Source organism: Populus euphratica, unplaced genomic scaffold (genome assembly GCF_000495115.2).
Source record: "Populus euphratica unplaced genomic scaffold, PopEup_1.0 scaffold828.1, whole genome shotgun sequence".
Taxonomy (NCBI): domain Eukaryota; kingdom Viridiplantae; phylum Streptophyta; class Magnoliopsida; order Malpighiales; family Salicaceae; genus Populus; species Populus euphratica.
In genome coordinates this window covers 69,621-93,963 of record NW_011500692.1, presented here as the reverse complement: position 1 = coordinate 93,963, position 24,343 = coordinate 69,621, and the positions used below count along the sequence as shown (strand labels likewise).

At 31.9% G+C, this 24,343-nt stretch overlaps 1 protein-coding gene and 1 pseudogene across 1 annotated transcript; one reads left to right on the top strand and one right to left on the bottom strand.

Annotated features, from left to right (window-relative positions):
* Positions 1–718: 718 nt before the first annotated feature.
* Positions 719–2,640, bottom strand: LOC105116017 (selenoprotein K-like). The gene is made up of 4 exons (XM_011013150.1): positions 2,506–2,640; positions 1,323–1,426; positions 1,075–1,219; positions 719–986 (listed from the first exon to the last, which is right to left on the bottom strand). Exons 1-4 carry the CDS (start codon positions 2,522–2,524, stop codon positions 952–954), a joined length of 303 nt encoding a protein of 100 aa, XP_011011452.1. The 5' UTR covers positions 2,525–2,640; the 3' UTR covers positions 719–951.
* Positions 2,523–13,006, top strand: LOC105116019 (DIS3-like exonuclease 2; annotated as a pseudogene).
* Positions 13,007–24,343: the final 11,337 nt, after the last annotated feature.

Here is a 24,343-nt window from a genome sequence, read left to right as displayed (position 1 = left end):
CTTTTGCATGTAAAAATCAGTTTTTGTTTCGGCCAAGTATGAACATCACGAAGTCAAGTAACATCAAATTCGAACAAGCATTATTGTGACGCAAAATGAAAAGCGTATCCATAAAGGATCTAAGGCAGATATATTCGTAGAGATTTGAAAAGACACAAGACAGAATTTCCGGACATGAAAATTAACCTCCAGGCGAGTTGCATGAATTCTGGGCAACTAAAATGGAGGAACGAATACGTAACGAGGACATGTTAGGTCAAACCTCGTAAATTAAAATGCATTTCCAGGGCATAGTTAGATTTGTCTTCTCCCGTAGTTCTGAATTGATTGCTTTTACGTATATGAAAAGTCGCCATAAATAAATGCTAATCTGTATGTGAAACTCAAATTGAAAACCACGCAGTCCCGATTTTACCGTGCACTTCCAGCTATTGTCCCTTCCTTGTTGGCTGTACAGACTTGCCGATATTGCAAGAACTAGGCGTCGCCAAGTGGGAGGCAAACATTTGTGCACTGTTGCACGACAATTTGGCTTTCTCGTGCCCTGTGTTTAAAGCAGGGCGAAAGGGTCTGGCATTCATTTGGTTTTGCTCCAGGCAGTTGTTGCATAGCTCGATGCATGAATGATAAACCGTAGGGGGCAAACCATTCATGACAATTGACCAATCCCCTAGAAGAAGATTTGGTTTGGTTGACAACGGAAACCACCATCTACACAAAATGGTAAGTAATCATGCTGAAGGATGATAGCCTCCGAAGCACACAATTATTGCTTCATATTTAGAAACTCTGAAATATCTTATCAGCTTGTTACAAATTGCTTAAATAACGCTCAGGCAGCAAGAACGATAAAATTTAAGAACTATGAACAAGGCAAAGATCTTAGAATTTCTTTTGACACAAATCACGTTTCATTTCCAACTGCAAATGAGCTAGAGATACCTCAACACATTAGCCACAGCATGAGCCACAGGCCGGCAAGGAACCTGGAAGCAAAGCATATCAAAATTGTGTTTAACAAAAAGTTGAAGAGCAAACTCTTAAATATCCAAAAATCAATAAAATAAAACTTACTATGGTCAATCCCTCTAACGTTGTCCAGCCCCCGGGGTGGGCCACGTGGGCCACCACCATATGGTCCACTCCCAGGACCTCCTGGGCCACCATCCCATTTCTTGCTAGAACCAGATCCTTTTCTGTACGCATCTGTCTTTTCCATCTAAGACATGGAAGGAATAAAGAAGATCACTCTCTAGAGCTAGAAGACAAGCGAGAAAACAGGCATATTATGACAAAGCAACAAGGTAAAATCATTATATTACCGAGAACATAGTAGAAAAGAACACGCCTATGAAATTCACAATAGCCCAGAAGAAGTCAGTGATTGTTCTTAGTCGCCATAATGATCGCTGGGATTTCACAACACCTGACAACAACAACAACAACAACAACAACATCAAGAAGGACGCAAACATATTGTTGTTAATCATTCATGACAATAATAATCAAAGATAAGGAAAAGCTCCCAATCGATTTTCAATCCTCATCATGTTTGTTTCCCCTTTAAAATTCACACCAAGAAAAGAAATGTACATGTTGCCCCGATCAACCATGCAGTTAGTCAGCCACAGTTTTAGCTTGTTATCACTATTTCATTCAATGTTGCCACCCAATTGCATTACAAGCCACAGGGTTATAGAGCATTTTACAAGCAATTAATTTCATCACCCAATTTTCACAAATGATAAAGTACCACATAATATTTAAGCCAAACAACACCATAAAAGAGACATGAGGACTGGATTAAGAAAAAACACAGGACATCATCAACTTTCACACAAGACAACATTTTGTAAAAGAAGAGCACCGACATCAAAACTAATAACGGAAAGGCAGGAAAATGTTGATTGTATAAAGTTTCCAGCATAAGAGAAAATTAGAAACAGTCCCCAGAAGAATTAATTATCTAAATGTGTAGTGACCGAGAATTAATAATGTCAGCACACAGGTTGCATGTGCAAGAGCAAACACTAACGGGTAAATTTAATGTCCCATCAATTTCATCGAAACATGCACTCCCTTCCACCTTAAAATGGTTTGTGATCCTCATGAAGAACCATAAGTTGTACGATTATAAGATCAAAAAATCAGATTATAGCATGATCTTCTAACTAACAGTGATCAAGCCTGCGTCATTAACATCAACATAACAGATAATCTAATTAAAGAAACTCGAAGCATAATTTATGTTCATTTTTTTATGCATGAAATCATCTGAGGCACAATTAGTTCTTCACCCAGTCAATCTACGCGTTGACTTAAAAAATCAACTCACACGAAAACCCTAATTCCTAAATTGAATGCATGGAACAAAAAATCACAAACCATATAGATAGATTCGCAATAGAGAAAAGGGCTGGATAAAATTCACATAAATCAAACCCTAACATTTGAGAGATTAAAAATGATGAAGAAAACGTAGAGAGGAGAAAGAGAGTGCCTAACCTCGTTCGACGTAAGCCATGGGTGAGAGCGACAGAGTGTGAGAGAGCAAATTTCAAGGTTTCTTCGATCAATTTTGAGATTAATTCTATCGAGGGAGGCTGGGTGCTGTAATTTTTACGCTTATATATAATGATGGCGTCTTTCGAACAGCGACATAATTATTACACCTTCGGTTGATTTTGATTGGCTATAGCCCTGTTGAGGTGCACGTGGTGGAGTATTAGTGGTTACGATGAAATCATTGAAGTGCAGGTACAAATACGGTGCTCCATGATATAGTAGTAGTAATAGAAAAATAAATATGGCAGCTTCAAAATCTTGATCTAACTGGATGGGCTTTAAGATTTGAACCTGTCATTTTGGTCCTACGATAATGTCTTATTATTATTATTAAGGATATCTAAACTATTTTATATTTATTTTAATTTATTTTATAGATTTTAAAATTAATAATTATATAAATTTTTAATAATTTTAAAAAAGATTCAAATTATATTATTAAAAAATAAATTTAAAATCTAATCAATTAAATTGCTATTAAAATTATCCTGATAATATTATCATCACCCGTTATATTATAACTTTTTATTTATGAAAAACATAAGGAAAATATAAGGGGAGTGGGAAATTCACTTAACAGACTAAGTTAGGGATAAAGAAATTTTTTTTCTTTTAAATTTATTTGTCATTCTCACCTTGATTGGGTGTATTAAAGTATTTACAGCTTATTTTTAACAATGAATTAGTGTCATTGTCCTTAAAAGCAAAATAATCAAATACTTGGTTGCTAGGGTTTTTTTTAGGTTTTATATTTTTTTTACACAGACCCTTTATATCATAATTAATTAAGTCTTGCTTTGGGTTTTTTATATTTTTCATATTCTTAGCACAGTAAAATCATAAAATTACCTTTTATCTCACAATTAATTTAGGCTTGTTCCAGGATATTTTATATATTTTCAGGTGGGTTTTTTCCATTATAATCATATTGATAGAGAGGTAAAATAATTTTTACAGTAATTAAAAAAAAAACTGTCAGGCATGTGTGAGAGTCCATGGCATTTCGACAATACATACACATTAAATGACATTAAAAAAATAATTTCTATCACGTCATTAGATTTCTCATTTCATCTTTTTCCACACTAGGCGGCATATATTATGTTTTGATAGATATATCATTGCCGAAACCTTTTTATTTGTGCATGTTTTTTAAAATTTCAAAGTAGTCCTTTGATTAGGTATATTTGTGTATCAATCCTTATTCTTATTATTATTTTAATTTTTGTCTTTGACCATCTTGTAAGTTTTTTTTTTGTTTTTTTCAATTATATCCTTCAATCTAGATTTTTTTTTTATTTTTTAATCTTTAAATTTGATTTGATTTTTTTTCTTCATTTTTTTCTTGCATCTTTTTTAAACTTTCAATTGTTTTTAATAATAAAATGTTTTAATTTATTGATTTTTTAAGATCTAGTCCTCATTATTTTGATGATTTTTTCTTTTGATTATGTTGTTAAATTAATTTTTCTTTTCAACTTAGCCCTTCAATCTAAAATTTCTCACCCTCTTTATCTCTTATTTCAAATTTAATCATCATTCTTTTTATTTTTATATCTTCTTTTGAATTATATTTTGTAATTTTTTTTTTCAATTTCTTCTTTTAATAATTTATTTTTTTTATAATTTTGAGCTTTATAGTTTTTCTGGTTTTAGTGCTTCTAATCAAATGGCTCAGATCATGAGTTTTATAAGCTGACATGGTTTTCTATTTTTTAAAACTTTTTTTTTTATTTCATTACTTGACATTGGTTTTTTTTATATATTTTTTTAAAAAGCTTCATGGTTTTCTTTATTTTTTTTTTTATAAGATTTTCCCGATCTCATGACTTGATATATGGATTTGGCGGGTTAACTTAGGTTCTATTTTTTTTTTTTTTGCCTTTTAGTTACTATTTTTTTCTTTTGAATCCTTTTGTGTTATTGATTTTTTTTTATTTTTTTTTTAATATTTAATTTTTTGAGAATTGGCTTTTATAACTTTTTCATATTTGGTGCTTTCGATTGAATAGTCTGGAGTATGGGTTGTTTAAGCTAATATGAGTTGGCATCATTTTTTTTACTTATTTTTTTCATCTCATAATTCAACATTGGTTTTTTAAGAAATGACTTTCATGATTTTCTTTGTTTTCCTTTCACTTTACAGTATCTCAATCTCATAACCTAATCTATGGATTTGACAGGTTGACTCGAGCAAACTCAAGCCTTTTTTTTCCATATACTTTCTATTTTTTTTAATTAATTTCATTTCATGATTCAACATTCAACATTGTTTCTTTTTTTTTTTAAATTAAGTTTCATGATTTTCTTCATTGTACTTTTGTTAGGTTATCTCAATTTCATAACATAACTTGTAGGTTTGACGATTTGGTCTGAGTGGGCTTAAGTCTTTTTTAGAATTACTTTTTTTTTTTAATCCTTTTGTATGTTTGATTTTTTTTTTCAATTTAGTCTTTCAACATTTGGTTAGTTGAAATATGGGCATCAATGTCTTTCAAAATTTGTTGATTTTAGTCAAATAACTCAAGTCATGGATTTAATAGGTTAATACAAGTTGACATTAATTTTTTTCTTATTTTTTTTCATCATTCAACATTGGATTTTTCTCTTTTTTAAAATGCGCTTGCATCAACTAAACATTAATTTTTTAACCAATTTTTTTTATTTGATTTGCGTAAGAACACAAGTTACATAGCTAGTTTTTATTATGCAGTGAAAAAAGAAAAATCCTATATGTGTAGAACTTTTATGTGATATCAGGGGTGAACATTTTTTGTTTTGTTTGATTTGGTATTTGGTTAAAAAATCAATCAAACCAAAATTTATATATTTTTTTAAATTATCAACCGAACAAACCAACTAGTTCAAATCGACTAGTATAGGTTGGTTTTTTTCCTTTCAAAATTGGCTTGACCTATGTCAATTTAATTAGGATTTGTTTTGTAAAACCTCAATCTAAAATCGATAGGTCTTGGTTAAATAGGATAATTATTAATTGAAAATGATAAATTAAGAAAAAATTCTTGTGAATTGAAATGAACATTCTCAGGAGATTAATTTAAATTTCAAATGAAATAAAGCAAGAAATCGATGCATCAAATATAAACTAGCAATAAGTCATGTGAATTTTCTGATCGGGTAAAATAATGATTTGAGGCCAGAAATTTTGTAAATTTGGGCGATATTATTTATAAAATAATAGGAAGTTTTAAATAAATTAATGCATGACTATTTGCATAAGAAACAATGATTTTTTATAGAAACATCATGCACAATTGTGTTATTTGAACAAAAAATTGTAAGAGCATTTAAGTTTTATGATAATTATGAATAGGAGTCTCCAACAAATTATTCTAAAACCCACAATGATTTAAGTAAGTTACATGGTATGTTAAAATTGGATTTTTGGCAAAAAAATATTGATTTCGAGTTTTATAATATTGAGTGTATCTTCCAATCCAACTATTGGATTGAGCTGAAATTTCACAAAGCATCTTATGATATATTTTCTTTTCTCGGGTTAAATTTTTAAGATAAACGAAGCTTAAAAAGATCCAAAAAAAAAACAATGACAGATCAATACAACAAACCAGAGTTAGAATGACATTAGTAAGGGTAAAATGATAATTAACTTAAATTTTAAACCTTATCTGCTATAAAGTTATTGTTCACATAAAACAGTAGCATGGAAGAGAGAAGGGACTTTGTTCTTATTCTCTTCAAAATAAAATATCATCTTGCATGTCTTTCTATAAGAACTATGAGAGAGATGGTGCGTGTATGTGAACAAAAAAACAAACATAAAAAGTTTTAAAGAGAGAGTGAAAGTTTAAAGAGTGGGAGAATAGTGATAGGAGCGCTAAAATTTAAAAAGAAGAAGATCGAATTTTGGAAAGTTTGCAAGAACATACTCAACGAAGTTAAACTAGCAAAGGTGAAGTTCTTACCCTCTATTAAATTCATTTATTTCTTGTTCTCTGGAAGGGGGGAATAAAATCCATAAAATTTTATTTTTAAGGTTCATGAGTAAATGTCAAAGGAAATTTGAGAATATATAACTATTAAAAAGAGGTTTGGATAATGATTAAGGTGTATTATTGAAGAAATTGAAAACCAATCGAAAAAAAATGGAGCCTATAGTGGATGACCATTAAAAGAAAATTTTGGGGGCTTTGAAATTTGTTTTATTATGTTGTTTTGATGTATAAATAATGATGGAAATACTTGTGAAATTATTATGTTGTGTTTGAACCATGTTTGGTGTGTTGGGAAGTTTTAAGTATAGTTAAATTTTGTGAAAAATGATGATTATTTTGGATGGCCATTAAGTGTTTGATATGATAGGTGTAAGTATTGAGAATGAATATTTATGGGCGTGTTATTCTATCTAAGATGCTAGCAAAATTAGAGACCAAGTAATAATGAAATTTGGTTAAAATTTTAGTAATATGTTATATAAATTAAATAAGTGCATGAGGGCTATCATGACAACCATGTATGGTTGAAAAAATAGACTATTGTGACAACCCAAATAAGGGTGAAGGAGGGTTGTTATGACAATGAAAAACCATGTGAAATTGAGTCATTATGAAAGTTTAATTATAAGTAAACTGAGGGCTAACATATTGCATGAGTTTGGGCAAGTTTGGGCCATATTATATACATAAATATAGGCTATCTTGATAGCCCATATACATGAAAATAATGGGTTGTGATAATATATCAAAAGGATGTAAATGTGAGTTGTTTTGACAGCCTATATACATGAAAAAAGAGATTGTAATGATAACTAAAAAACATAAAAAAAATAGGTTGTCATGACAACCTATAGACATGAAAATATGGCCTGTTATAACAGCCTACTTATATAAAAAAAAAATAGTTGTTTTAGCAACCCAAAAGGTGTATAAAATAGGCTATAAGGAAGCCATGTCCACGGGGATTGTTATAACAACCCTTGTGTGCATTAAATTGGGTTGCTATGACAGCCATGAATGCATATATATGTAAATCATGATGACAATTGTGAATATGTATAAATATAAGTTGTTATGATAAAAAAAAAGAAGTAAGTGCACGTTATAAATGCTAAATCAATATGATTGTGTGTTGAATGATCTTATAAATGAGAATGGTGCTGGAAATTATATAAACATATATTATAAAGATGAATACATCTTGAGATTCAGATTAAAATCATGATCGAATTAATTTATAATATACAAATGTTTGCTAGTGTGATTAAGGAGGATATATATGTGAAATATCTATTTAATATCTATGAAATAGATGGGCTGGATTGGTATTTATCATGTGTTTAAGAAAATGCTAAACATTGAAAATTATTGACTAAAATGTTAGGATATTAAATTTGATTTTAAAGTGAATAAGTAATGTATACAACCTTGGCGAGCCATTAATGGTGTAATATTTGTTGAAATTAAAAAGTGATATTGCTAAGCTATAGATGATAAAATGAGTATTGATATTAACTAACAAAACTAGTTGGTTAAAAATGACATAATAAATACTAAATATGAATGAATATGATTAAAGAACAAAATAGTATATTCATTAAAGTTTATTTCAATCATGAATGATGATTTTAGTAATTATATGAGTTTTAACAATGATATGAGATACTCATTGGAATTGAAGAGGGACTTTGAAAGTAAAAACTTGAAGCAGAAAGATCATGTCTCCATGTAAATACCAAGTAGGTGCTCGACACTTTGTTTTTATTTAAGTTTAATATAATTTATTTATGAAATCTAGAATTGATATGTTATTGTAATTATGAAATGGATCGGATATGATGGGATTGTGTACCATTGAAATCGCAAAGTTGATTTGGAAATGATGACATTATGTATTGATAAATTTGTGAATTTAGATCGAACACAACAAGATAACGTATATAGATGAAATGAGCATAGTAAATGTTTGGAATGAAATGAGATGAAATGTCAGAAATGTTATGAAATAGTGAAATTAAGTATATGAAAGGTATGGAGCGATATTTAGTGGTTGAAGTGTCGATAAGTAGGGATATAACATGGAGAGATACTTAGTAGTCGAAGTGTCGATAACTAAAGATATAATGTGAATTGATACTTAGTGACTGTAATATCAATAATTAATTATTTAATGTGGATCGATATTTAGTGACTGTAATGTCGATAACTAATGATTTGATATGGATTAATATTTAATTATCAAAATATTGCTGATTAAGGATATAATATGAAATAATACATAGTAACTATAAGATTTGTAACTATGAATATGACATAAATTGATACTTACTAATCGAAAAGATGGTGACAAAAAAAAAAGAATGATTTGACATTAATAGTTAGAAGGACAAGAATTAAGATAATAAACTATAAAATTTAATGATTATAAGGGTATATAACTAAGAAATTGAAGTATTGTTTGGTTAGTCTTAAGATATTGATGTGAGTGACAAATAGAAATTTAAACATCCTGAGAATAATAATTTTTTTATGAAGGGTAATAATATAATAAAAATAAACATAATACATTAGAAGTTAAATATGCATGGATGTTATAAATAATAGTTAATTATAAAATTATTGAGTTAATAAAATTAAGAATTATAAGGTATGACATATTTGTCATCGCAATTTCAAAAATCATTAATCCTATTTTTTTAATCATACTTAGGTATAAATTGATAAATTTATTGCATAATTTTACAAGTATATGGTAGGCATACTGCAAAATTGAGGGAGTTCCTACAGATCTTCTTATCAGTGGAATTGCTGCACAGAACAGGGCTGTAAGTTTGAGCTTCTCCATTTTTTTTTCAAATATTTGTTGGTTGGTAAATTCTCACCGAGTAGTTTGAAAATGACGAAGATGCATTTCAAACAAGATGCCTGATCTACTTATCTAAAATAGCTAAAAGAATCTTTGACAACATATGGGAGCTAGATTTCACTCTTTTGGTATTGAGTGAAACTTTTTCATGTACAGGTGGAAGGTGATGTTGTGGTCATCGAGGTTGATCCTTTGTCATTCTGGACCAAGATGAAAGGGTCAAATGAGCCATCAAACAATCTTTCCACAGCAGAGGATAGCAATTTACATCTCGAAGCCAATGGAAAAGCTGGTGGTAGTCGCCAAGGTAAAAGTAAACTGAACATGGATTGTAAGTATGCTGATTTTGGAAATTCCTTGGTTCCTCGTAAGGGGTTTTATTACGAGTATAGTTCATGTCCTGGTGAAGATGTTCATGATGAACTGAGTGGGCCAGTGGGTTATAATTATGCTAATGGTCATCACCAGTCTCCTTCAGATTCTTCACATGTTGCTCATTCTATGGGGCAGAGTAAAGTTTTGAATGGTGTGGGGAGGATGTGTTCTATGATTAGTTCATACCCGTCGAAACGACCAACATGTAGAGTTGTTGCTATCATTGAGAAATCTCCTCGTGGAGATGCTATTGTTGGCTTTCTCAATGTTAAGCAGTGGTTTTACTACAGGGAAGGTTGTAAAAAAGATGCAAAAAAGAACAAGAGCTTGCTATCAATTTCAAACTGCGAATACATTGAGATTATGCCTGCTGACCCAAGATTCCCAAAACGGATGGTCCTTGTGAGCAGTTTACCTAACTGCATCAAGAAAAGGTTGGAGGATGAAGATGAAACAGTTGAAATGGAATTGGTGGCTGCACAGATTGATAAATGGAGTGATGAAAGTCCCTTTCCAGAAGCCCATGTCTCTTATATTTTTGGATGGGGTAGTGAAATGGAGTCGCAAATCAATGCTATTTTACATGAAAATGCAGTTTGTTGTTCTGAATTTTCTCCTGAATCACTTTCCTGTCTTCCAAGCAATACATGGGAGTTGCCAAAAGAAGAATTCCAAAACAGAAGAGATCTTAGCAATTTGTGCATATTTACCATCGACCCTACTATTGCTACTGATTTAGATGATGCTCTCTCAGTTCAAAGGTTACCCAATGGCCTTGTCAGAGTGGGTGTCCACATTACTGATGTGTCATATTTTGTTTTACCTAACACAGCCTTAGACAAAGAAGCTCAGATTCGATCAACCAGTGTTTATATGTCGCAGCGCAAAATACCAATGTTGCCTCCATTGCTTTCTAAGGACGTAGGTTCTCTTAACCCTGGTGTTGATAGGCTCGCATTTTCTATCTTCTGGAACTTGAACAGTTCTGGATCGCTGGATTGGTCGCACTGTGATACGATCTTGTTGCAAGCTTTCATATGAACACGCTCGGGAGATTTTTGATGGGATGATTGATGCAGAGACTCACAACAACTTCAGGGACCTTCCCCAGTTGCACGGTCATTTTGAATGGGCAGATGTAATTGGATCTATTAAGTGTCTTCATGAAATTTCAAAGACTTTAAGGGAAAAGAGGTTTGATGATGGGGCTCTACAGCTTGAAAGTTGTAAAATTGTCTTTTCGTTTGATAAACATGGAGTTCCATATGATAACACACTTTGTGGGCGAAAGGACTCAAATTTTCTCGTTGAGGAGTTTATGCTTTTGGCGAACAGGACCGCTGCTGAAATCATATCTCGAGCTTTTCCAGATAATGCATTGCTGCGGAGGCACCCTGAACCTAATATACAGAAACTTAAAGAGTTTGAAGCTTTTTGTTGCAAGCATGGTTTAGAATTGGACACTTCTTCTGGTAACTTCCATCGGTCATTAGAGCACATCAAAGAAAAGCTCAAGGATGACTCTGTGCTATTTAATAGTCTTATCAACTATGCTTCAAGGCCAATGCAGTTGGCGACCTACTTTTGTAGTGGTGATTTGAAAGATAATATGAATGATTGGGGTCATTATGCACTGGCTGTTCCTCTCTACACGCATTTTACTTCACCACTGCGCCGATATCCTGATATTGTTGTCCATCGAACACTGGCTGCAGCAATAGAAGCTGAACAATTGTATATGATGAATAGAAGAAAGTCTCAAAAAGTGAGGCCGGGTGAAGAAGTGACAAGATGCTTCACTGGTATTTGTTTTCTTAAAGATGCTGCAGGATCCTCAGAAGGCAGGGAAGCATTACCAGCTGCAGCATTAAAGCATAGAATTCCCTGCACAGAATTACTCACAGATATTGCAGCTTATAACAATGAGAGATAGCTGGCTAGCAGGCATGTCAAGGATGCCTGTGATAAGCTTTACATGTGGGTTTCAGTGAAGAGAAAGGGGGTAAGTTTTCTCCCTTTATTTGGACCTGAATGTTCAGTTCTCTCATCCTATAATATGCTCTTGCATCCTGTTTCTTTAAGTTACAAAATTTGTTGAACTTACATAACACATAATAGGATGATAAATTTGATGAAACAAATTTTAGATGAGGTAGTTTTTGTTAGTGATTGGCCATTAAATGGTTAATATGCCCTGGATTCTATTCAATTATCATGTGTTTGTTTACATATATGGCCAGGAATCCATTTCCTTCCTTCTTATGTCCTGCAGGTTTTATTGTCTGATGCCAGAGTTTTGGGTCTTGGTCCAAGGTTTATGTCCATTTATATCCACAAACTAGCTGTGAGTATATCTACCTATATATTATCCACAGTTTTGACTAGATTGCATAATGGTCTCTTATTTTCAACCACACATGCTTTCAGATTGAAAGACGTATATATTATGATGAAGTTGAAGGCCTCACAGTGGAATGGCTTGAAGCTACATCGACACTGGTGCTAAGTATACATGCCTCCAAATGCTCTGTCAGGAGAGCAGGCCCGGGGTATTACAGGGCACTCGATGAGTTGCATGGGTCATAAATCCTTGTGATCATAACATGGAACCTGACATGGAGAGTACCCAGGGATGTCGTGCAGCCCAGCATTCTGATCCCATTTTGAAATCTGAAATTGATCCTTTTGTTTTCCCTCTCACAGCGCGTCTCCTCTCAACAATCCCTGTTGCACTTCATGCCACTGGTGGGGATGATGGGCCCCGTAATATTGGGGCACGGCTATTCATGAGCTCATATTTCACCTAGACTCTGTTTCATGAGCTGGTATTTCAGTGGCGGATGAAGTTTTTCAACTCAATGAATCCTACAGAAATGAAGGTGACAGGGCTTTACAAGGGATCACAAGGGATCTCTTGTAGATAAGAACTTTAGTGTATAGTTTTAGACTAAAAAAGAAGCAAAATCCGTGGTTTTTTCAGAATCACTGATTTTTAATGGGTGTTTTTTTTTCTTCTTCAACCTTTTGATGCTAAGGCATCCAATGGAAGGTGCAGATGATAGCAGGTTCCTTGCTGTGGGAGTTCTAGCTAAGGTGGCTGTTTTCACCAAAAGCTGCTTGATATTGGAATCGACCCTTGTTTTTGGGGGTCAGTTCCATCCGACATATTGTGGTGGCTCATATCTGGTTATTTGGAGCCAATTTCTTGCTTTGCTAGTTAGGTGGCCGTGTTGCATCGGGAGCTTATTTTTAGTTTTCAAAAAAAAATTAGAAGGAGAACCCAAGCCTATTGGTCCTACCAAGCTAGATTTCAATTATATTTGAATCCTGTTACAGTCAGAAAAGCAGAACCTAAGCTCTTTTAGCTTCTATCAAGTTAGGTCTAAAATATATCTAGGTTCTACTAGGTTTAAAATCCAAAACTATTAGTAGTCTTATCTAACCTAACTCAAGTTTAGTATTAAATTAGCCTTTAACTAGGTTATACAAACCTGAGGTTATTTAGATCTTGTATATGGTAAAATCCAAGTTTATTTTTGAGTTTTATAACTAATAATTTGTATGTAATTTATAAATGAAAATAAATATAAAATTAAGTGTAATTTGATAAAATTATTATTAAAATACATTTGATAAAATTAGTAAATGATATAATATTTTTTTTTCAAATTCATCAATTATTTTATTAATAATATTAATTATAATAAAATATACTCTTATAAATTTTACTAAAAATAATAATATTTATAATATAAATCATAATATTTTTAATATTAATTATTATAAAAATAATATTATTTATAACTCCAAAAATAATAATATTTTTGAGATTAATACTATTAATTATACTAAAAAAATATTAATAAAAAATATAATATTAATTATACCAAAAAAAAATATTAAGAGAACAAATAATAATTGTTTTGAGATCAACACTATTAATTAGACTAAAAAAATAATAATATTTTTAACACCAATAGTATCAATTATGCCAAAAAAATATTAAAAAAACTAATAATAATATTTTTACATTAACACTTGTGATTATAGTAAAAATGTAGGTAGCCCAAGCGCCATGTGGGTTGCACCACGTGGCGCTTTGTTTGTCACGGCTAACATGCAATGCTATTTTAGATCCTGCCCTGCTAGGTTCAAGGCTAGCCTTGGATCATGCCTGGTAGTGCACAAGACAAAACATCACTTGACGCTTGGATTGCAATGCAAAGGGAGCAGGTCAAGGGTTACGTGGCGCTTGGGCTGTCCGACCTCAGGAGAGAACCCAAACGCCACATGTCCCAACGTGGTTTTAGAGGAAAGAAGCTAAGGGCCACATGACACTTGGGCTGTCCGCCCTCAAGAGGGAACCCAAGCGCCACGTGTTCCAATGTGGTTTTTTTATAGTAATAGTAGTTTTTTAAAATTTATTAATTATGATAATAATACTGATACTCTTATAAATTTTAATGAAAATAATAATATTTTTAATAGCAATAATATGAATTATTATAAAAATACTATTATTTATAACTCCAAATATAATAATATTTTAGAGACTAATACTATAAATTATACTAAAAAATAATATTAATAGAACAAATAATAATAGTTTTGAGATCAATACTATTAATTAGACTAAAAAGTTAATAATATTTTTAATACCAACACTATCAATTATACTAAAAAAATATATTAAGAAATAATATAATAATTCTTTTAATATTAATTATACTAAAAAAATAATATCAATAAAAACAAACAATAATATTTTTACCATTAACACTCTAAAAATTAATTATACTAAAAAAAAACATTTTTCATACAATTATACTAAAAGTATAGGTGACACGACTAAAAGATTGATGTCTTCTCCCAAGTGCAGGAGTGTCGAAGTAATAAATAACCCGGCAAGACCGGGGTCGAACCACAGGGAGGTTAATTGTACAAATTATAAACAACAATAATAGTAATAACGATAACAATAGTAATAACAATAATAATAATAATAATAATAATAATAATAATAATAATAATAATACTAGTAGTAGTAGTAGTAGTAGTAGTAGTAATAATAATAATAATAATAATAATAATAATAATAATAATAAAGAAAGAGAAGAAGAAGGAGATGATGATGATGAGAACTTGGAGATGGAAAATTAATGTAAGGATTAAACAATAATAATAACAAATGTCAAGGTTAGAGGTTCCACTAATGGTATATCAAACAAGTATAGTATAAACTCTTATTATTGAATTAGAAACCACACACAAAGGAGGTTCCAATCAGATTATATATTGTTAACATGATTACATTAGTCATCTTATTCAATTAATGCTAATACTTGTAAATCTCGTCAAGCATTCATGATTATAACTTATGTTAACAACAAATCAAGTTCCTTTCATAGCTCAGGTGTCGGTTATACCATACATTATGGGCTATGAAAGTGCCAAGCATTTGTTGTACCAAGTGTTATACAACATAAATCAAGATTAGTCATTTAACAAGCAAAGTATTAAAGAGTGAACAAGGTAACAAATATAAAACATGTTAGTATCAAACATTAAAGTCCATATTAAGTTTACATTATACTTATTCTTACACCATTAGTGTAACCTTTTCACCTTGACATAACTAACTTAGCTAGACATAATGAAAGAAAGCAAAATAGATAAACAAAATAAGAACATAAAAGTTAACTAAGTAAAGGAAAGGAAATGAAAGGCATAAACTTAATATTAATGAAAGCAAAGCATAAACATTACAAAAAATACAAAGAGAAAAAGGAAGAGCATGATCTTGATCTGGAAACCAAGATGCCTAAATGCATGGCAAATGCCTCCTTTTATAGGCCAAAATTGGGAACTATTGATTTGATGACTAATTGATAAGTGGGTGGCCAACTTTTGACTTGGTGACAATCCTTATCTTCTCTTGTCTGCCATAAACGTCATTGATAACGTCAAAATTGGAGCCAGTTGCAAACATGAAAGTTGTAGCCAATTGTCTCAGCTTTCTTGTGTAAAAATTTCAGCTTATTTGGACTTCTAGAACTCCAGATATGGCCAAAATACCGAACAGTGCTCGGGCTGGAAAACAGATTCGGGCTTCTTTGTTGTTGCTACAATTTGGACTTGATAATGGCCTTTTTAGATCTTGGGCTCCATATGAAAGTTGTAGGCCTATGTCTTACCTTTCCATCCATATAAATTGGACCTAAATCTAAGATCTGTAGCTCCAGATATGACCCAATTACCGAACAGTGTTCCGGTTTGGATTGCACCGACATCTCTTCTCTAAGTTTGACCATCTCTTTATCCATGCAATTTAAGTTCTTCAAGTCATCAATCAATCCTTTCATTTATGTGATAGACCTGCATTAAAAATAGACATTTACCACAAATTATAGGTATCTTATATTATTAGATACATTATTATAAAACATATTTTAGTTAAGGAGTTATTGATACTTCAAGTGCAAAATGATGATATAAAACCATGATAAAAATGCACTTTTAAGTACTAATCACACCCCCCAACCAGCTTATTACTAGTCCCTAGTAATCAAAGCGTTAAATAGAAAAACAATTTGCAAATTCCACAAAGCAAGGTATTCATCATTTAACTTCCATTAATCTATCCAGATAAACAAACTCTCATTAAATTTATATATCTGCTCAATACCTCTTAACAAGATATTAATAAACCTTTCTTTTGTGCTCAATGTATCAACACATAATTATGGGGCTTTTCTTGGAAGAAAACAAAATTTTTGTTCTAATGTTTAAGGTTAACTTCCTTGGGTTGGGATTACTATTTTTGTCTCTTTTTTTTTGACTTCCTTGGGTTGGGATTATTATTTTTGTCTTTTTTTTTTTTTTTTTTTTAAAAAAAAATCTATATACATATAATTTAAAAACATCATGCATCTTTAACCCATGTAACGAGCTTTCAGCTAATGACTCCCAGACCAGTTGGTCTTAGGGCATTAGGTGTTAAGACACCCCTACGAGCTTAGTAACTCGGGTCGCGGATACTGATATGTAGATAGTGCAATGTTTGATTCCCTTAAGCTTTTCTCCTCAACCCATGTAACAAGCGTTGGGCCAATAGCTCCCAAGTCAGTTGACTTTAGGGTATTAGGTGTTAAAACACCCCTTCGGGCTTAATTGCTTAGGTTAGGGAGGCTACGAAACCAAACTTATCTACATTTTTATTATCTTCATTTTTTTTTCTTTTTTTTTCTTTTTTTTTTTCATGTTTTTCTTTTTTTTTTTAATTATATACAATCCATTTCCCTTAGTTGTTACCTTTAACAAAAGAACATAAATAATGTAATAATCCAATATGCAACCCACAATCATATGTTAAAGTGTGTGTGTGTAAATTAAGGTTTAAGAATACATGTTAAATAAGTATATGAGCAGAATTAAGTGGTAACAATACGAGAGTTTGTAAACCTGAATATTTCAGGAAGTATTATAATAAACCTTGTTAAGAATGATTACTAAGATGCGTCTCAAGAGTCACTTTAACAAAAGAACTCCTTTACTCTACCATCCTAGTAACAACAATTATGCACATGCTTTATGAAATGAAAAACAATTTTTTTTTTATCAACTACTACCCTCTCCCCCCAACCAAAACGAGACATTGTCCTCAATGTTCTAAGGTAGAAAGATAGAGTATAGAAGATATCACCTGAAATAACGAATACTGACAAAACCTGAAACACACTAAAACAAAAATAAGAAATAACAAAACACAATAATAAAACCAAAAGACACAAGTTTTTACAAACAAAAAAAATTCAAATCGCAGTTGTGAATGTGGCTCACATCTTCTCTTGGTTTTATGTCCAAGAACAGCTTAAACGCCCTCAATGGGTCGGGGATAGGCTTCCCATCTAGTTTTCTTAAAAACTAGCAAACAGGGTCTTTTTTAGTCAGATTCCCAAGACTAAGTCAAGTATGTTCTTTATGAAAATGGATTCATAAGTCATGAATTACACGATTCTTATCTCGACTATGATGAGACTTAAGAGTCAATAGAAGATTATCTAAAGACTCTCTGTGTTTTGAAATAAATCCCACCTTTTGATAATTTTCACAGTTTTTGCAAAATGCATGTGACTCCTTGAATATGGTTGGCCAGGAAAATCCACTTTGTAAGATTTCTACAATCCTATTTTTTGATGAAAAATGATCCCCACATGCCTTAGAGTGACAAAATTTAATGAAATTACTTACCTCATTGTCGAGAATGCATTTTTTAAATATTTGATCAGGACAATAATTGAATAAGTAAGGGTCATCCCAACAAAAAGTTTGCTCATTGCTCAAACATTTTCTTTTATCTTCAATACTCCAGTGAGCTGGCAAAAATCCTGAAGCAAGAAAATTGATATTTTTAGCAAACCGAGGCATTGAACTAAGAGAAAGTAGAGATTTATCAGGAAAGTAATCATCGATTGATGTGATGTCGGGTGTCGAATCTGTTGTCACTTTTGATAAAAGATCCGCATCAACCTTTTCGGTGTCTTTTTCATCCTCGATTTCTTCCTGATTGGTCATGGCATGAGAAAATGAAAGAGCTGGCGGAGAATCAGTCGTTTCTTTGCAATTTTCAGATTCAATCCCTTCCTTTCCCTTAGAAATTGACTCATCATCTTTCTCAGAAGGTTCAAGAGAGGGTTTTTCAATAACCTTACCACTGCGTAGAGTAGTGACTGATTTGACTTGATCCATGTGTTGGCTTCTGGAACTACTTGCATTTGCATTGTATTGCCCCTTAGGATTTTGTTGTGGTAGAGATGGAAACTTACCTTTCTATTGGAAACTGAGAGCAGATGTGAATTTTGCAAGAGTATCTTTAAAATCTGTCATGTTTTGAGCAAGTTGAGTATTGATTATCTCTTGCTTTTCAATGAATGCATGCAATGTATCCTCAAGATTTCTTCTAGGAGGTGGAGCATAAGGAGGTGCATATCCATAAGAATTTTGGAAATTGTGGTGTGCTTGAAATGGTGCTTGTGAAGTTTGTGCATTGTTGTTCTCACTCTTCCAACTGAAATTTGGGTGATTCCTCCAACCAGGGTTGTATGTTTGGGAGTATAGGTTGTGGTTGGCCCTTTGAAAACTGTTTAAAGCATGGGCTTGTTCATGGAGACATTCTTTAAAAGAAGGCAAGGTTGGACAATCGTTGGTTGAGTGTTCATTTGTTTCACAGATTTGACACACAATGTTTTCAACAGATTTTAATTGACCACTCTGTTTCAATTCTAGTACCTCGACTTTTCTAGCTAAAGATGCAAACTTGGCTTGAAGGTCATGATCTTCCCTAAGGTTGTACATACCTCCACTAGATGTATGAGGTTGAGTTTTACTCGGTGCCTCACAAGTCCCCGCAGTGTCCCAATTTTGAGCATTTTCAGCTAACAAGTCTAAGTACTCCATTGCTTCATCAGGGTCTTTATCTTCAAAAGTTCCATTGCACATCAATTCAACCATTTGTCTATCTTTAGGTGTTAACCCTTCATAGAAATGTGAAATCAATCTCCATATTTCAAAACCATCATGAGGGCAAGTACTAAGCAAGTCTCAATACCTGCCCCAATATTGGTAAAATGTTTCTCCTGGTTTTTGAGTGAAAGTGGTGATTTGTCTTTTGAAAGAATTTGTTCTATGAGATGGGAAAAACTTCTTTAAAAAGAGTTTGTTCTATGAGATGGGAAAAACTTCTTTAAAAACTGTTGTTGCATTTCATCCCAAGCACGAATGGATCCTGGTCTTAAATTTTGTAGCCATGTTTTAGCTTTATCTTTTAATGAAAAAGGAAAAAACTTCAATCTGATGGTGTTCATGCTACAATTTAAATTATTATATGTGTTGCAGACCTCCTCAAATTCCCTTAAATGCAAGTATGGATTTTCTAAATCTAAGCCATGAAAAGAAGGTAAAAGTTGAATAATACCTGGTTTAAAATTAAAATGAGATGCATCGGGAGGAAAAACTATGCATGATGGTGCACTTGTTCTTGTGCGATTCATGTGGTCTCTAAGTGTTCTAGCACGGTTATTCTCATTATTCTCATTATGAAGTGATTGATTATCTTCTTCGGCCATATTTTCTAAAAATGATGAGGATACTCTACAAAGTCTACCACTTGATGTACGTGACCACACTCTCATGCACGTGTAGGAATAGAATAAAAGGAAGAAGAAAACAAAAGAAGAAGAAACAACAGAAAAGAAACAAAGTTATATACAAGAAAAGTGAAAAAAAAATAACTACTATAATTTATACAAGAACTTACCTCCCCGGCAACGGCGCCAAAAACTTGACACGACGAAAAGATTGATGTCTTCTCCCAAGTGCAGGAGTGTCGAAATAATAAATAACCCGGCAAGACCGGGGTCGAACCACAGGGAGGTTAATTGTACAAATTATAAACAACAATTATAAACAACAATAATAGCAATAATAACAACAACAATAACAATAACAACAACAAGTATAATAATAATAATATAATAATAATAATAATAATAATAATAATAATAGTAGTAATAATAATAATAATAAAGAAAGAGAAGAAGAAGATGATGATGAGAAGTTGGAGATGGAAAATTAATCTAAGGATTAAACAATAATAATAACAAATGTCAAGGTTAGAGGTTCCACTAATGGTATGTCAAACAAATATAGTATAAACTCTTATTATTCAATTAGAAACCACACATAAAAGAGGTTCCAATCAGATTATAGATTGTTAACATCATTACATTAGTCATCTTATTCGATTAATGCTAGTACTTGTAAATCTCGTCAAGCATTCATGATTATAACTTATGTTAACAACAAATCAAGTTCCTTTCATAGCTTAGGTGTCGGTTATACCATACAGTATGAACTATGAAAGCGCCAAGCATTTGTTATACCAAGTGTTATACAACATAAATCAAGATTAGTCATTTAACAAGCAAAGTATTAAAGAGTGAACAAGATAACAAATAAGTATTAAAAAGTGAACAAGATAACAAATACAAAACATGTTAGTATCAAACATTAAAGTCCATATTAAGTTTACACTATACTTATTCTTACACCATTAGTGTAACCTTTTCACCTTGACATAATAAACTTAGCTAAACATAATGAAAGAAAGAAAAATAAATAAACAAAACAAGAACATAAACAAGATAAAAGTTAACATAAACAAAATAAGAACATAAATAAAATAAATAAACAAAATACGAACATAAATAAGATAAAAGTTAACTAAGTAAAGGAAAGGAAATGAAAGGCATAAACTTGATATTAATGAAAGCAAAGCATAAACATTACAAAAAATACAAAGAGAGAAAGCAAGAACATGATCTTGATCTAGAAACCAAGATGCCTAAAGGCATGGCAAATGCCTCCTTTTATAAGCCAAAATTGGGAACTATTGATTTGATAACTAATTGATGAGTGGGTGGCCAACTCTTGACTTGGTGACAATCCTTATCTTCTCTTGTCTGCCCAAAACATTATTGATAACGTCAAACCTGGAGCCACTTGAAACATGAAAGTTGTAGGCAATTGTCTCAGCTTTCTTGTGTAAACAATTCAGCTCATTTCGAGTTCTAGAACTCCAGATATGACCAAAATACTGAATAGTGCTCGGGCTGGAGGACAGATTCGAGCTTCTTTGTTGTTGCAACAATTTGGACTTGAAAATGGCATTTTTAGATCTTGGGCTCCATATGAAAGTTATAGGCCTATGTCTTACCTTTCCATCCATATAAAGTAGACCTAAATCTGAGATTTATAGCTCCAGATATGACCTAATTATCGAACAGTGTTCCGGTTTGTATTGCACCGACATCTATTTTCGAAGTTTAGCCATCTCTTTGTCCTTTCAATTTAAGTTCTTAAATTCATCAATCAATCCTTTCATTTATGTGATAGGCCTGCATTTAAAATGAACATTTACCATAAATTAAAGGTATCTTATATTATTAGATATATTATTATAAACATGCTTTAGTTAAGAAGTTATTGATACTTTAAGTGCAAAATGATGATATAAAACCTTGATAAAAATACACTTTTAAGTACTAATCATTCCTCAGGTCATCGCATAAGAAATATTTGTGTTTTTTATGGATCTAGTCCTAGGAAAGAAAAGGATTTTTTAGAATCAGCAAATTATCTTGGTCAGGTGCTAATTGAGAGAAAGATTTATTTAGTGTATGAGGGAGGCAGTCTTGGGTTAATGAGAGGTGTGTCAATAACTGTATTTTCAGGAGGTAGTCAAGTTTTGAGAGTCACCTCCAAAGCTTTAGCACAAGGAGACATCATTGGAAAAACAATTGGAGAGGAACTACAAGACTCTACAATGTCTGCTTGAATGAATGCAATGTTTAACCATGTTGATGCCTTGCCTTACCAGGTGGTCTCGGCATATTGAAAGAGATATTTTATATTTTCTCTTGGGCTCAACTACACATTCACCATAAACTCATAGGTCTGTTAAATATTAATAGTTATTATGATAAGTTGTTGTCTTTTCTTAATCATACTGTAGAACAGGAATTTCTAACATCTTCTACATGATAAATCATAATCTCTATTGTTACTATTAAACAATTGATTGACCAACTACAATCTTTTATTCTTATAATTGATCCCTCCATAAATCATATAAATTGGTCATCTGAGAAAAGCCGTAAAAAGCTTAGATTAGATTTGCGTCTTTATCTGTGAATCTTTGTGTCTTTTATTTTTATTATTGTGTTTTGTTGTTTCTTATATTTGTTTAAGTGGGTTTCAGTTTGTCAGTGTTCGTTATTTTAGGTGATGTCTTCTATTCTCTATCTTTTTACTTTAGGACATTAAGGACAATATCTCGTTTTGGTTGGAAGAGAGGGTAGTAGTTGACAAAAAGATAACTAACTGTGTTTTCTATTTTATAAAGCATGTGCAAAATTGTTGTTACTTGGATGGCAGGGTAAAGGAGCTCTTTTGTTAAAGTGGCTCTTAAGATACATCTTAGTAGGGGTGTTCATTTTCAGTTCGGTTCGATTTTTATCAAAAAAAGTAACCAAACCGGAAAAAAAAATTTTGAAAAAAAAAAAACCGAAACCGGGTCAAATCGACCGGTTTCGGTTCGGTTCGGTTCGGTTTTTTAAGGGAAAAACCGGTTCAAATCAGTTTGGCTCGGTTTTTCCGGTTTGGCTCGGTTTTGGCTCAGTTTTTCTCGGTTTTGGCTCGGTTTTTCCGGTTTGGCTCGATTTCTTTTCCAGTTTCGGTTCGGTTCAGTTCAGTTCGGTTTTTCAGTTTTTTGGTTATAAAACCAAAACCGATCCGAACCGGCTGGTTTTTTCAAAATTTTAATCGGTTTAATCGGTTTTTTTTTCATTTCGGTTTTTTTTTCCGGTTTTCTCGGTTTAATCGGTTTTTCGATTTTTTTAAACACCCCTACATCTTAGTAACCATTCTTAACAAGCTTTATTATAACACTTCTTGAAATATTCAGGTTTACAAACTCTTGCATTATTATCACCTAATTCTCCTCATATACTCATTTAACATGTATTCTTAAACCTTAATTTTCACACATACACTTTAACATATGATTATGGGTTGCACATTGGATTATTACATTATTTATGTTCTTTTATTAAAGGTAACAATTAAGGAAAAGGGATAGTATATAATTTGATAAAAAAACAAAAAAAAAAGGAAAAAAATGATGATAATAAAAATATAGATAAGTTTGGTTTCATAACCTCTGTAACTTAAGCAATTAAGCCTGAAAGGCTGTTTTAACACCAAATACCCTAAAGTTAACAGATTTGGGAGCTATTGACCCAACATTTGTTACATGGGTTGAGGAGAAAAACTTAAGAAAATCAAATATTGCACTATCTACGTATCAGTATCGGTAATCCGAGTTACTAAGCTCGCAGGGGTGTTTCAACACCTAATGCCCTAAGACCAACTGGTTTGGGAGTCTTTAGCCGAAAGCTCGTTACATGGGTTAAAGATGCATTGTGCTTTAAGTTACATGTATATATATTTTTTTAAAAAAAAAAGAAGAAAAAAATTCTCAACTCAAGGAAGTTAACTTTAAACATTAAAACAAGAATTTTTTTCCTTCAAAGTAAAGCCCCATAACTATGTGTTGATATATTGAGCATAAAAAGAAGGTTTATTAATATCTTGTTTAAGAAGTATTGGGCAAATATATAAATTTAATAAGAGTTTGTTTATCTGGATAGATTAATGGAAGTTGAATGATGAACACCTTGCTTTGTGGAATTTGCAAATTGTTTTTCTATTTTAACGTTTTGATTACTAGGGACTAGTAATAAGGTAGTTTGGGGATGTGATTAGTACTTAAAATGCATTTTTATCAAGGTTTTATATCGTCATTTTGCACTTGAAGTATCAATAACTCCTTAATTAAAGCATGTTTTATAATAACATATCTAATAATATAAGATACCTTTAATTTATGGTAAATATTCATTTTAAATACATGCCTATCACATAAATGAAAGGATTGATTGAT

Bases quoted from the DNA above. Each gene is read 5' to 3' on its own strand.
- LOC105116017 (XM_011013150.1), bottom strand. The intron at 1,220-1,322 runs GTAATATAATGA...TCCATGTCTTAG, and splicing joins TCTTTTCTACTATGTTCTCG to ATGGAAAAGACAGATGCGTA. The intron at 987-1,074 runs GTAAGTTTTATT...CTTTGCTTCCAG, and splicing joins CGTTAGAGGGATTGACCATA to GTTCCTTGCCGGCCTGTGGC.